The sequence below is a fragment of the Gymnogyps californianus genome, chromosome 4 (assembly GCF_018139145.2).
Source record: "Gymnogyps californianus isolate 813 chromosome 4, ASM1813914v2, whole genome shotgun sequence".
In the NCBI taxonomy this organism is placed as follows: Eukaryota; Metazoa; Chordata; class Aves; order Accipitriformes; family Cathartidae; genus Gymnogyps; species Gymnogyps californianus.
The window spans coordinates 13,248,913-13,261,826 of NC_059474.1; the positions used below are offsets into that span (position 1 = coordinate 13,248,913).

The 12,914-nt window shown below is 36.3% G+C and overlaps 1 protein-coding gene across 2 annotated transcripts in view; it reads right to left on the reverse strand.

Moving 5' to 3' along the window:
- Window positions 1–12,914, reverse strand: part of KIAA0232 (KIAA0232 ortholog) — a 70,758-nt gene that overhangs the window by 19,347 nt on the left and 38,497 nt on the right. For both annotated transcript variants that reach the window (XM_050896717.1, XM_050896716.1), the window contains exons 4-5: window positions 1,607–1,673; window positions 137–218 (exon numbers count right to left, since the gene is read on the reverse strand). In XM_050896717.1, the coding sequence (XP_050752674.1) occupies window positions 137–218; window positions 1,607–1,673 (149 nt within the window). The remainder of the gene's footprint in view (window positions 1–136; window positions 219–1,606; window positions 1,674–12,914) is intronic.

A 12,914-nucleotide genomic window follows, 5' to 3' on the forward strand; every position in this document is an offset into this window, starting at 1 on the left:
GCAGAAAAAAAATGTAATTCTTAATATCCACAAAACTCCAGATTCCCCACTAAGATAACTTCACTGTGTTAAAATACGGGAGTAAAAGGAGAAAAGAGAAAAGCATCTCAGATAATAATAATAAAAAAATGCATACATTTCTACTTGATCCTTTGCTGTGGGAGATAAATCAGTCTCAGGAGACAAAGAGCCTTCTAACTTTTTGTGAATCTTCTCCTCTGTTTTGGAAGAAAATTCCAAATGCTTAACAGAAAACTTCAAAAAGGCAGTGTATTTTATAACAGTATTTAACAAAGAGCACCAGGACGTATATCTGTAATAGTAGTAAATTTCCATAAAACACTGTAAATAACAGAACAATTTATAGTCTGGTTATACATAAAGAAATTACAAGTTACCACCCAAGATTCAAGTTTTCCATAGTTGTCTTGTTAAGTCCTGCAAATATCACCAAACATGACTGGCTAGCAGCTGCATGCAAATTCATGGGTAGCAATGCCCCCACTAGGAGACTTCCCATTGAATTTTTAGTTATTTCGTATCCAAATCCTTATCTCCTTCTTGCATTGCTACATATAAAAAAAGATTTTTTTAAAAAATCAACTATTTAACTAAATATCTTTATGAATGGTTGCATCTAACTTCTCATGTATTTCACTAAAAGGAAGTACTCCTGCAGTAGTTGCTGTGCTTTGGGTGGATGTAAAGACCTATTTCCTGTGTGACTCTAAAGATTTCTAATTCTTCATGTTAAAATCTGTAAAATATTAAAAAATGCTGTGAGATACACACTAGTTTTACTTTTTTCCAAAATAAATGGTCAACATCACCTTGGCTCAGTAAGGAAGTGTCACAGCATAGCACTATGAAATACTAAGAGCTGACTAGTAATTACTGTTTAAAAACAGAAAAAGGCAATGGAAACATCTAAAATCATGCTTTAAGCAGGCAAATATTTATCCCTTATTTATTGCTATTTATACTACATGTTAAACATATTAATTTTACTGTAAGTGTCAAAGGCTGCTGCTATGCGCCTGAACAAACATTTCTGTGCGATGAACCTTCATTGGAGACTACAATTTTATATTGCACTCCCTGCCCTAAGCTTGACAACATAAAGGCTCCATTATCGTTCCCCTAAAGCCCGGAAATTTTAAGCACACCTCTCTGCGATGGCTACTTGGATGCTTTTCACAGGAATAGCTAGTATATAACAATTTTGAGGCCAATCTACGCTTTCCAAGTATCAATACACAAAAGGAACAGAATCAAGTCTACTTTGTTTTGATTTCTTTTGGTGGGGAGGGGGGATGCTGAATATGGAATATTTACTAAAAAAGCAGGCATAGCTGGATATGAACAGTTACAGCTTTTCATGAGGAAAACTCCATTTGTGAATGCTATTTCTTAGGTAAACAAAGCATACTACTACAGAATTGCTTAAACTATTCGAATGAAATTATTCAAATGTATTTTAAAATTGCATGGCCTGCATTAAAAGCTACTGAATTAACAGCCTGCTCCCCCAGCCCCACGTCTCAGAATGCTACACAGTTGATAAACACAATATATGGCCTCAGAAGTTTAAAGATTTATTCCTCACCTTGCTTACTCTGAAGGTCTTTCAGTCTGGAGCAAAGCTCCTCCACTAACGTTTCAATCCCAGAGCTCTGCACAACAACAACAGAACCACAGAGGGAAAAAAAGAAAAAAGAAAACATAACTCACTAAAAAGAGTATTTATTTTATAGAAAGACATCAGTACAGTAAATATATCTTAGCAAACATATTTTTCTTTTTGCATGGTAACTATGCATTAAAAAGCAACAAAAATTATTACAGGTATAAATCCATTCCTATAAATACATTAATTAGAGGTCAAAATGATTCCACAAAACACAGATACATTCACACAGAGGTTTCAAACTGCAAGTCGCATTGTTGCATTATTGTATATCCCAGGTTTTGCAAACTCTGCACTGTCACATTTACTGCACTGTATCACTTAAGTTTTAGCCCGGAGTCTCAGGATAAAAGTTCAAGAATCAACTGATCACTAAGAATGCATTTTAAAAGGCTAAGCCTCACCCTTTTGGTTGCACAATTTATACCTGCGAGAAAGGGACTGTTAAAAGGATACAGAAAATCAGGAATGAAGGTGAAAAGGAGAACAGTATGACGACATATACCTGTAGGTGGCAGAGAGGGAGGGGAAATACTTCCACAGTATCTTCATGCAAAACTTATCCCATAGTTTTGCCAGTTTACAATGCCCCGTTTTTTTCTTTTTAAACCTTGTGTTGTTTGCTCAGGAGAGCAGAGGGGAAAATAAACATCTTATTCATCTTCCCTATAAGCCTCTATTTTCCTCCTTTATTCCTCCATATTAACCTTCCATACACTCAAGCTTCCTTTTAAATCCCATTTCAGTGTTATTTTCACATGCTTCTGCTTTTACTATCTGCCTAGACTTGCAAGCAGTTCTAGATAAAGCAACAGCACCAGAACAGCAAAATACTGAAACATAAACACACACACACAAAACGGTACAATATACTACCAACTGTCCCACAGCAGAAAACCCTGTGCTATTCTAATGGAATAAAAGTTGAATTGCAGTCAACGAAATACTAAATACCAACTTACAGCCTGAAATGACCGTTTCCTGTTGGAAGGAAAACTAAGTGAGGTGGGTACTGTGTAGATACTCGTGTTCTTAGTATTTTGATACTCAGGGATCATGCTTGGAGATTACACTTTGCACTTTCGATAACTGCAAACAGAAAGCTGGAATCACAGCTAAACGCAGCAATTCAAAACAAGTGAGGAGGATGCAAGAAGTTGCCTGCACATTACCATACAGCTGGGAATGGGAACGAGGGAGAACTGTGCAGCTTCTTGTATCCTATGCAGTTTCCTCAATAACAACTCCAGCATCTTGTCCCCATCATACTTGGATATTCTGAGACTTATACGAACCTCCTACAAAATTATCTCACCTTCTGAATTTGACATGATCTTGTGTGCATATAGCCATAGAATATGCATTCTCTCCAAAGGTAACGCAGATAAAATATCAAGTTACAGAAATGCATAAAAAAGTTTGATTTGCTGTGTCACCATGGTGGTATAAAGATTTAATTTTTCCAAGATCGAAGAGTTTCTCCTCTCTCCTGATTACTGACTAGAAATTGCTGAGAAACGCGAATATATGTTGCTAAAGCACAAGAAAATGTTATGGAAAAGGGAATACTAATTTATACAGTGAAACTAGCTTGTTTAATTCTCTGTCAGAAACACACACTTGAAAAATCATATACTGAAGCAATGACTTATATGCTAACTTCTAAATTTTAATTATTTGCAGTCAAGTGAGAAAGCAATTTTCTATTTCTAACTGCATTGCTGCACTGAAGTGCTAAATATAAACCTTTATGCCACATACTTAACTGAGGATGACTTAGCAATATTAAACTTTAGAAGGCATCTTCTATATCAGTAAATTTACCAACACAAATTAAATTGTTTAGAAAGAACCAAGTAGCACAGTAATATGGACAAACCTATGTAGTTGTAATAATCGTCACTTTATGCTTATACCACTCTTGACTCCCCCCTCCTCCCCCCAAAAGGGCAACAGAGGAGGAGCTGGCCTTGTTTTTGCCTAGCTCTCCGAACTGTCTAATAGAAAGGACACCTGTAGCAAACACTCAAAATCTAAGGAATATAGATTCACTTCCTTAACTTAATTACACCATCATGTAAAAAAAAAAATTTAAAAAAAAAAAATATCCCCCAAACCAGCAACAATATGCTCACCATTACACCGAAGTAGTGAAAACTTTTGGAATCAAACGCTTCATTTCCTCCTGTACCATGAAACTAATACTTGAGTCAGCTGACACGCTGCATGCTGTCCTGCATAGCACACTGATGTAGCTAGCGCTAGCTTTAAAAGAAAAAAAAAAGGGGGGGGGGGGGGGGGGGGGGGGGGGGGGAGCCACTGTGCAGAATGCCAAGCCGCTAGAGACCACTTGCTCAACCTCTTACTGCAGTATATAAAAACAAGCTGCAGACTTAACGTAACGAATGCCTCAGCAATTATTTCACATGACAGCGTTGTTCTCTGAATATGTATTTTTCATTGTTTACATTAATGCATTGTAGTTGCAGCAACCCCACTGCCAGAAAGTAAGATATTCCAGGCACTGGCTTGGTTCAATAGGACACAATCAGTTAACAAAATTAGGTGATCTGCCCGAACTGCTTTGCTTATGTTCAAATTTAAAGACAGTCCCCAAATAGTACAAATACTGGAGTACCTTAAAAACATTTTTCAACGTGGAAGTGCCCAATTATGATTGCTTTTGTAATTCTAACACGAAAGGCTTAAATCTCATGATTATCTGTAAGATTATTTAAACTACTGACTCAGGTTTCTACTAACCCTTTTCTCTCATTCAAACTACAAAGGGCAGCACGTCATTTTTTTAATTCATATTTTTCCATTTTGCATAACAAAACTTACTCCACAACGAAAACACATTTTATTCTGTTCTACTGTTTCCAACATATTTCTATTTCCTTCCCCTGCTTTAACTTACATCCAGTTGCATCAAAAGTTGTTCTTTTTAGCTTTTCATCAGCTGGCTGAAGCAAGGGAAGGATTACATAAAGGATAGGTGTTATGTTACTGGCATAGAAGTGACCGTGCTAACAGATAAATTAAGCTTCTGAACTCACCCAGCATGAACAAGAACAGTCAATCTGACTGCTGGAGTTACAGGACTCTAATAGCCAGTGTCTTCCTTACTGACCAACATGACTCTATTCAGAGCCAAATTAATGTCGTTCTGCATAACGAGGAATGAGAGCAATTAAAAAAACCAGCAAAGGTCACACACATTTTTATATATATGTAAAAATGTTTGTTGGTTTTGGTTTGTTTGTTTGTTTTTTTAAACACACACGCACATATATATATATATGTAATGTCAAATCTTAAAGATCTTTTTAACATGCTCTACTTTGGAAGTAGAGCAGACAGAGATGACAAGTGGTAACTCATTAGCTTAAAGCAACCCAATTGTTTTTGTACGTATGTTCACACCCCTGTATAGCTGCAGAAAATGTCCCCAGAAGATATTAAATCTATAAATTTAGTTACTTTGGAAATATTTTTATAAATTTAAAATAATCAGTTTAATTGTGAACCATGGAAACAAAACAATATTATGTACACCAAATTCAAATCCACTAAAAACTGTTGCCTATGTTAACAGTGGGCACTGGCTTCTATGTTCTGAGAGTTTTTAGTAAGAAGCTGTGAAACATTAGCTCCTCTCAGATTCTTGACAAATCCCTTTAATTCTTGTTGACATTCATCTCTGCTAGTAGGTTACTCCTGAACGTTGCAAGCACTGCACAGTCACCATCCAGGAGACTTAACAAGTTTTTCCTGAATTTGATCACAAGTGTTCATGCACCACTATTATTTCACATACTTATTCCATGGAACCGAGAATAGCATTGGTCAGCAAAGTTTTTCGTTTTCTCTGAGCTTTCACCCCTTCCCGTCACCCAGTAATGATGTCTAGTTATGGCTCTCGGACTTCCATCCAAAAAATGCCATGCAAATGTATACTTTGTTCTGCAGATCTGCACATATGCAATAGCCAAAAATTCTGGACAAAAAAAAAGGAAAACAAACCTCTGATAGCCAGTATTTAGAATGAGCTTTCCACATCTGACGTACCATAAATATATACACAGAAACTGAAAAATTCCATCAGATTATACAACTCAAAGGAAAGGGTTGGTTTTGGGGTGTTTATTTTGGTTTGGGTTTTTGGGGGTTTCTTTTTTTTGCTTCTAGCCTAACATAAGTTAATAGCTTCCTCCAGAAGCTTTGAACTGTGTAGTGTAAGTATTTACTAAATATGGCTTGTTACTTCAGGCCTGTAAGGTATGAGGAAAGTTCCTTGTTCCTCTTTAAGCTTTTTGAAAAGACAAAAGCATTACACTTCATTTACTTTAAGAATTAAAATAATCACTCATTTGCTTTTAGTTTTTTGAGAGCTTTCTAGCTTACGCTTTTAAAACAAATCCTCATTTCGCTTTCCCAGACGTACAGAATTGTTTAGGTTGGAAAGGACCTCTGGACATCATCTGGTCAAAACCCCTGCTGAAGCAGGATCAGCTAGAGCAGAATACACATGCTCCTTTCACAGGATACAAGTTCAAACAATCTAGAAATTGAAGTAAATCAATATATCCATAGTTTCAAATCATTCTTTTAACAGGTCATAGGACTCTCCAGACAGAGATGGTACTCTGACTGTAGCGTACCAGGACTGTTTTCTTGGCATGTAGCCTGTCACCAAGAGCAGGATTAGATAGCTGTTGTATATAAATCAGCTGTTAAGCCACATGAACTGAGTAAGGCACAAAATGTGATTCATTGCAACCACACATCTATTTCTCTATTTTGTAGGATGATGAGAGCTAGATAAAAGTCTAGGTTTTCATTTTCTAACATTCTGATACAGTATAATTCATCTGATTACAAGTACTCTCAAAACAGGTGCTCAAGAGATAGAAGACTTAAAAAAGGGCTAAAAAAAAAAAAAACAAAACCCTAACCCCAAGATCACCACTACGTAAATAAATGAATAAATAAATAAATCCACCAAAACAGCAGCCTCCTTGGGGTGTTCAATCCAGGTAGAGTTCAAAGGAATAAAACAAGGTTCCAGTTTGCATTATGGGATTTTCCTCCAACATAGTAAGGTGGATGACACTAAGATACATTTAAGAGTATGTATTTGTACAACACCTTTTTGACCCTTCAATAGTGAGAACACAATTAAATCTTTATCTTTTCACTTGAATACATAATGATTTACAACAAAGACATTGGACCAGTCAGAAAAACAAATTCTATTTATTAACTTCTCTTTTGAGGCTTGTGAATACTTGATCCAAGTAATCTTCAATAGATGTGCGATCTTAGAATGTCAATTTCCAAGCAGACAAACTGACTTAATATCACAAAAATCCAAGCAATCTCAAGCAGTAAGAGAGCAATAGCTCTCCAACAAGGAGATAAAAATACTTTCTTGCAACTGTCTTAGTCCTGTATTAAAACAGCATTAGGAAAGGTAAATCACATATTCAGGATCAGGCTCAGATTTCAAAGCTGTAATTCACCACTTCACACTGCACATTCTAAGAGAGAGATAATAGCATGTTGTTTACTAATTCTAGATAAAAGAGGTCAACTACCAGCTCAAATTAACTTAAAATGAACACGCTATCCTTAAATGTAGGTTACTAGAGCAGCTAATCTGACTTCTGTTATTTAAAACTTAATTCTTGTAGCTCCCTCCCATAGCAGGCTACACTGAGATAAAAGTTATCCCCCTAAGAAAGGATAATTCCTCTCTAGAAATTATTCTTCTTGATCATTATTCATTGCTTATAAACAAACATGCTGACTTCAAAGCCAGAAAAGACTTACTATCCTTGTAAGCAGTGCTGCTGTGAGATTTCATCTAATCATAGCACTTCAGCTTGCGGATGCTGAAATGTTCTTATCTATATTATCAATGAAACGGGAGAAACTTTAAAAGTGTGTTCCCACCAATTGTACAAAAGTTATTTTCTGCATCAAGTGAAATGCAGAAAGGACACTTGAAATTTCCTCAGTAGGTACTCTGCCATATTCATTGAAGTTTGCTTGTGCATATGATAAGAATTCATAATGGACTCCAATTCAAATTTTTGATGAAAATGATTGTTCTACATTAAGGAGAATTATAGTCTAGTAACATTGTTCTATGTTCTGTAACACAACGCATTGTTCAGGAGAGCTCTGTAACCAACTTCTCTGGCATTTTCATGGCCATGCTTGTGTATCTAAAAGATTGTGCTGCCTTCTCCCTCGAAGACATGCATATGCAAAATTTCCTTCTGTCCCAGACTTACCAGAGAAGCTGCTGGCAAGAGAACTGCCTTGCCCCATTTTGCTCCCATTATCATTGGGAGTACATGCAAGGTGGAATAACTTTGCATCATACCAAACACCTACTTTCAGCCTCCAAGACAAAAGGATCTATACTATGGGAGATACTTAAATACAAGAAGGTCATGGTTTAACCCCAGCCAGCAACTAAGCACCACGCAGCTGCTTCCCCCTCCCTCCTCCCAGTGGGGTGAGGAGGAGGAAAGGGGGAAAAAAAACGTAAAACTTGTGGGATGAGATAAGAACAGTTTAGTAACTAAAGTAAAATATAATACTAACAACAACAATAATAATAGTAATGAAAAGGAATATAACAAAAAAAAGAAGAGGAAAAAAAAGAAAAAAAAAAAAAAAAAAAACAAACCAGTGATGCACAATGCAACTGCTCACCACCCGCTGATCGATGCCCAAGCAGCGATCTGCCCCTCCCAGCCAACTCCCCCCAGTTTATATACTGGGCATGACATTCCATGGTATGGAATACCCCTTTGGCTAGTTCAGGTCAGCTGCCCTGGCTGTGCTCCCTCCCAGCTTCTTGCACACCTGCTTGCTGGCAGAGCATGGGGAACTGAAAAGTCCTTGACTTAGGATAAGCACTACTTAGCAACAACTAAAACATCAGAGCGTTATCAACATTATTCTCACACTAAATCCAAAACACAGCACTGTACCAGCTACTAAGAAGAAAGTTAACTCTGTCCCAGCCGAAACCAGGACAAAGAAATACAAGATAAGCATTAAATTTACTTCTGCTGGCTTGATGTAAACTGAGAAATAAATGCCCAAAAAAATGTTATGAAGCAACTTCTCTGTAGAATAAGCTCCCACAAAGAACTGCTCCAGTCCAATATATACTTTTTCTATATCAAGAAAACTCATACAAAAATTGGAATAATTAAAACTTTTGTCAGCTTTCATTAAAGTTACTATTATACTCAGGGTAGCAGCTTCAGTAACCTGACAAATCAGATATATGGTATTATGAATATCTATTTAAATGCCAAAGTCATAAGGAAAAAGGAATTGATTTATTGTAATTATTTTATTCTGTGATGGTTACCTTGGCAAGACAAATTCACTTCAGTTTTCTATACAGTACGTGAAGTTATAAAACACAGGCTAACATAGTTTGCCAAATTCAATACTGCATAGCTTGCTTAGTATATGAATGGAAAAAGAAGGAAAACTTTTGAAGTCAATGCATTTGATAATACAGAGCCACTACAAATTCTCTTAAACCAATACAAACTAAATTTTTGTAGAAAAACAATGACTGGTTGGAAATAATAAAAACCTATGGTGCCTTCTCACAGGAGAAGCTGAGTGACATCAGTCCTAGCTTGATTTTTTTTTCAAAACATACATCTTGTCTAAAATTCTCCTTAGCTCCTGAAAAATTTTAAAATCCTCTCCTAAATAATGCTGTGTATTCTAGAAACAGCTAGTATGTCCCTTTCCAGAAGGCCAAATGGATACGCCCCAGAAGAAAGATAATATTCACTGGCTTTGTGAAGTGTTTTGGCACTTCCTGGAAAAAAATCTGAACAATCATCCTCAGACACACAGAAATGCTTACTACTGAGCTAGTCAGGATATACGCTTCAAGAAACACTACAGTTGTTTTGGAACCTTAACTTCATTTTTTTGTTTTAATAAATGCGAACTTTTCAACAGCAACTTCAGCATTTCATCTTTCTGATTTGTTAAGATGGCTTTTACACAACTTGCTTCATTCTTGTGCTGTCCTTTATCTTTACATTAACAGTGTTCATCCTAGCACTCTGTTACCCTCCTTACAGGGCTTTTTGGCTAACATTTTTCACTTATTTTTAAAAATAAGTCAAAAGAATACTGGGCACTTTCTTTACACATCTCTTGTTCACGTCACTTCTAGTTATATGAAGATGCATAAGTTAAATCACTTAAACTATCTAATGTTTAGTACCTGATTCCCTGGTACCCCAGCGTAGCGGTCAGAGTGTACTACCTAATTAATATTGGCTTACATCAGAGAGGGAGAGAACAGCAGAAATAAATCAGTAATTAAAATTAATTTTAAATAATCTAGTTAATCTGGCATCCTACATAAGGAGAAAAGAAACACAGTCCCTGCGCTAGAGGCTCCGCAAGTCCTTTTGCCTCAGTTCTCGCACATCACTATTGCAAAGCACAAGACAGATAATGCAACAGTGCCTTGGTCTAACTGGCACACAGATACCATAATCTCTGGAGACTACAATAGTTGGCCAGAGTAACCCATCACTAAAAACATGCTCAGACATGGAATCATAACCAATTGATTAATTTGGCCTGATTAGGAGCTTATTTTTTCAAACAAGGGTTATGTGCAGAACTGTCATAACTGCATGGAAAGTTTGACAGTTCTGCACTTAGAGTAAGAAAGATGACAAATACTAAGAAATTTTCAAGAGAATCTTATTTTAGACACATCTCAAATTTGTGCTGAAAGCAAGGTACATTTGAGAATAAGATTACCATTTCAAATTTTTAACAACACTGTTCACTAGAACCACACTTGTTCCTTTAAGTGCTCCCATATAACACCACAGATATCAGAAAGGTCATATTCCCCCCTCATAATTCAAAGCAAGCAAAGCCAATGCTCCAAATAACAGCATGCCCACACCTGACTACATTTCAAAGAAATTACTGTTATGAAGTTCCACCAATTATGTTTCAGTGTTACCCCCAAGCAGTAACTTCCTAGAACAGTGGGATGGAAGGCACTGTTTGCTTTTGTCAAATATATTAGAGCAGTGCTCTTTCAAAATTCATTATGGAATCTATCAACCAAGACTAATTCTTACTTTAACATGTTGTACAATGTTTCATGTGGCAGTTAGCAGATTTTGAGAGCCTGGTTAGTTCAGAAATGGACCACGTTGCCTGAACCCCATTAGGACATGCCTTGAGGGATCAGCAGCATTAGACACCAGCACAATGCTTCAGTATGTGCTGTGGAACAGCTTAGGTGAAGTGGCCACCTATAGGCAGAGAAGGAAAGAGTCTGGGACATCTGGTTTCATCAGTGCAGAAAGTAAGATACATATGAAGTAGTCTCCTTTCCTCATTCTTAAAATGTCCTCATACAGTTCAGCAGAATAAAGATACACCAATCGCTTTAACTGAAACTCTAGCACCATCTTGGGGTGGAATTTCACGTGTAATACAGGTGTTCAGCGAATGAACTATATTATATAGGAACTGCAATAACACAGCTGAAAACCTGCTGACTCTATTGAGCAATGCAACTTTTAGCAGAAAACTAGTCAGTTAAAAAGTAATTAAGCTTGGATTTATGACCAATGGACAGGCAACATGAGTAATTTCAATATTATTACTAGGAAATATACCTACTGAAAAGTCTTACGTGTATCTGTCTCAACAAGTAACCTCTAATTCCAATCTTGCTCAGACAGCATCCACCTTGCAAAAATACAACAGGTGAATTTCTAAACTCTTTTTTACTAAACTTCTGAGTCTCAAAGATATTGCTTTCTGTCTTGTTACTGACAAGTTTCATTATTCAAATCCAAAATAATTTATAGACTTTCAGAATTAAGAGGCTTTAAAAAACAACAACGAAAAAAAGGCATTTCAGAAACTGTACATGAACAAACTGACCTTCTCAGTTTTAAGTGTACGAGACAGGAATTAAAAAAACAACGATAACAAAAAAAAAACCTTAACCAAAAGAAGTCATTTAATGCTGACAGAAACAGCTGTTTTTACTTGAAATTTGAGGCAGTAATTTCAGGATAAAATTTCTTATTTTCCTCAAAGGACTTTTCATAAACACTCCCCAGTCCTAAAGAGCTGTTGTTTTTTTTTTTTACCCAACATTTCATTAGAATGGATACCCCTACTTTGCCAGTTAATTGCAAACCAAGATTCTAAAATTTCTTCTACAATTCAGCAGGATAAGAATCAAGATAAAATCTCTACTCAAGGTCAATATTAACAAGCTTTTTAAAATTTGAACAATTCTTCAGCATGTCTTTGAACTGCTATTTATACTCCATTCAAGTGTTTTGGAAAAAATAAACTTCAGAACTGCAGTACGAATAGCAATTGATTGCTACGTTAAAGTACTTGCCCTAAAAGTTCTCACCATCATTCTGTCTTCATTTTCTGGCAAGTTGCAACATACTTACATTTTCTCTGCTTCTGACTGCATCAAGAGCATCTGCAGCCAAAGATTCATAGGAATAAATATAGGCAACTTGAGACACCAAAATGCTGGTCACACAAAAAATACTGTCCTCAGAACATACATACATTTAACAATTTGCATTCTTACATATACCAGATAGTATCTGTCAAAATCAGGCCTCCTCTCACAAAAGCACTTAGTCCATAACATGCTTTGCCACTGCAAGACACAGTGATGCAGAGCAGTCAAAAGACTGCAGCTTCTCAGGCTTGTCATAGTCCATAACTTAGGAAATGCTTTAGAAATAAACACCAAACTGTAGCCTTTTTGAAGTCAAATGTTTGTTTTCAGCACCATAAAATTATAACTAGAATCTTGGGTTTCTGTCTCAGACTAGTGTTTTACAGCATTACTCTCTTTAATAAGAGACAAAAAACTGAATTCAAACAAAACTAAGCTACCAAATAAAGTACTCGCTAAGAATGAATACTTATGTAAATGAAAATCCATAAGAGACAAGATTTCAAAATATTTATTTCAACCATTAAATGAAAGACTGACGAAACAGTGTTTACTGTTACCAAGTCAATTTTCATCTAATCTATTTTATGACTTCCTCTCCCCATCAAGCATCTTTTTGAAGTGATCACCCAATTTTACAGCCTTTGATTACTGATAGGGGGGAGCAGGCAGACTGTCTGCAATTTCTCAACA